Source organism: Aptenodytes forsteri, unplaced genomic scaffold (genome assembly GCF_000699145.1).
Source record: "Aptenodytes forsteri isolate BGI_AS27 unplaced genomic scaffold, ASM69914v1 Scaffold55, whole genome shotgun sequence".
Lineage (NCBI taxonomy): Eukaryota > Metazoa > Chordata > Aves > Sphenisciformes > Spheniscidae > Aptenodytes > Aptenodytes forsteri.
Genome location: NW_008796063.1, coordinates 6,350,011 through 6,350,225, shown reverse-complemented (window position 1 = coordinate 6,350,225; position 215 = coordinate 6,350,011). Strand labels below are relative to the sequence as shown.

The 215-nt window shown below is 78.6% G+C and overlaps 1 protein-coding gene across 1 annotated transcript in view; it reads left to right on the top strand.

Moving 5' to 3' along the window:
* Nucleotides 1–4: 4 nt before the first annotated feature.
* The window catches only part of INTS1 (integrator complex subunit 1), a gene marked incomplete at its 5' end in the record, with an annotated part of 30,074 nt that continues 29,863 nt past the window's right edge, over nucleotides 5–215 (top strand). Inside the window, one exon of the mRNA XM_019473944.1 lies at nucleotides 5–184. Coding sequence (XP_019329489.1) covers nucleotides 5–184 — 180 coding nt within the window. The remainder of the gene's footprint in view (nucleotides 185–215) is intronic.

The window sequence follows — 215 nt, the reverse complement described above, 5'->3', positions numbered from 1 at the left end:
CCGCTCTCCCGACCGGGCCCCACCCGCCGTCACCCTGCTGAAGCCGGCGCCCCCCGGGCTGCCCTCCGAGCGCAAGCGGGACGCGGCCGCCGCCTTAGCGGGCCCGGCGGGGCTGACCGGCTTGACCAAGCGCCCCAAGCTCTCCTCCACGCCGCCCCTCAGCGCCCGGGACGCCTGGGCAGAGGCGGCCGTGGCGGAGAGGCGGGGCATTTCAC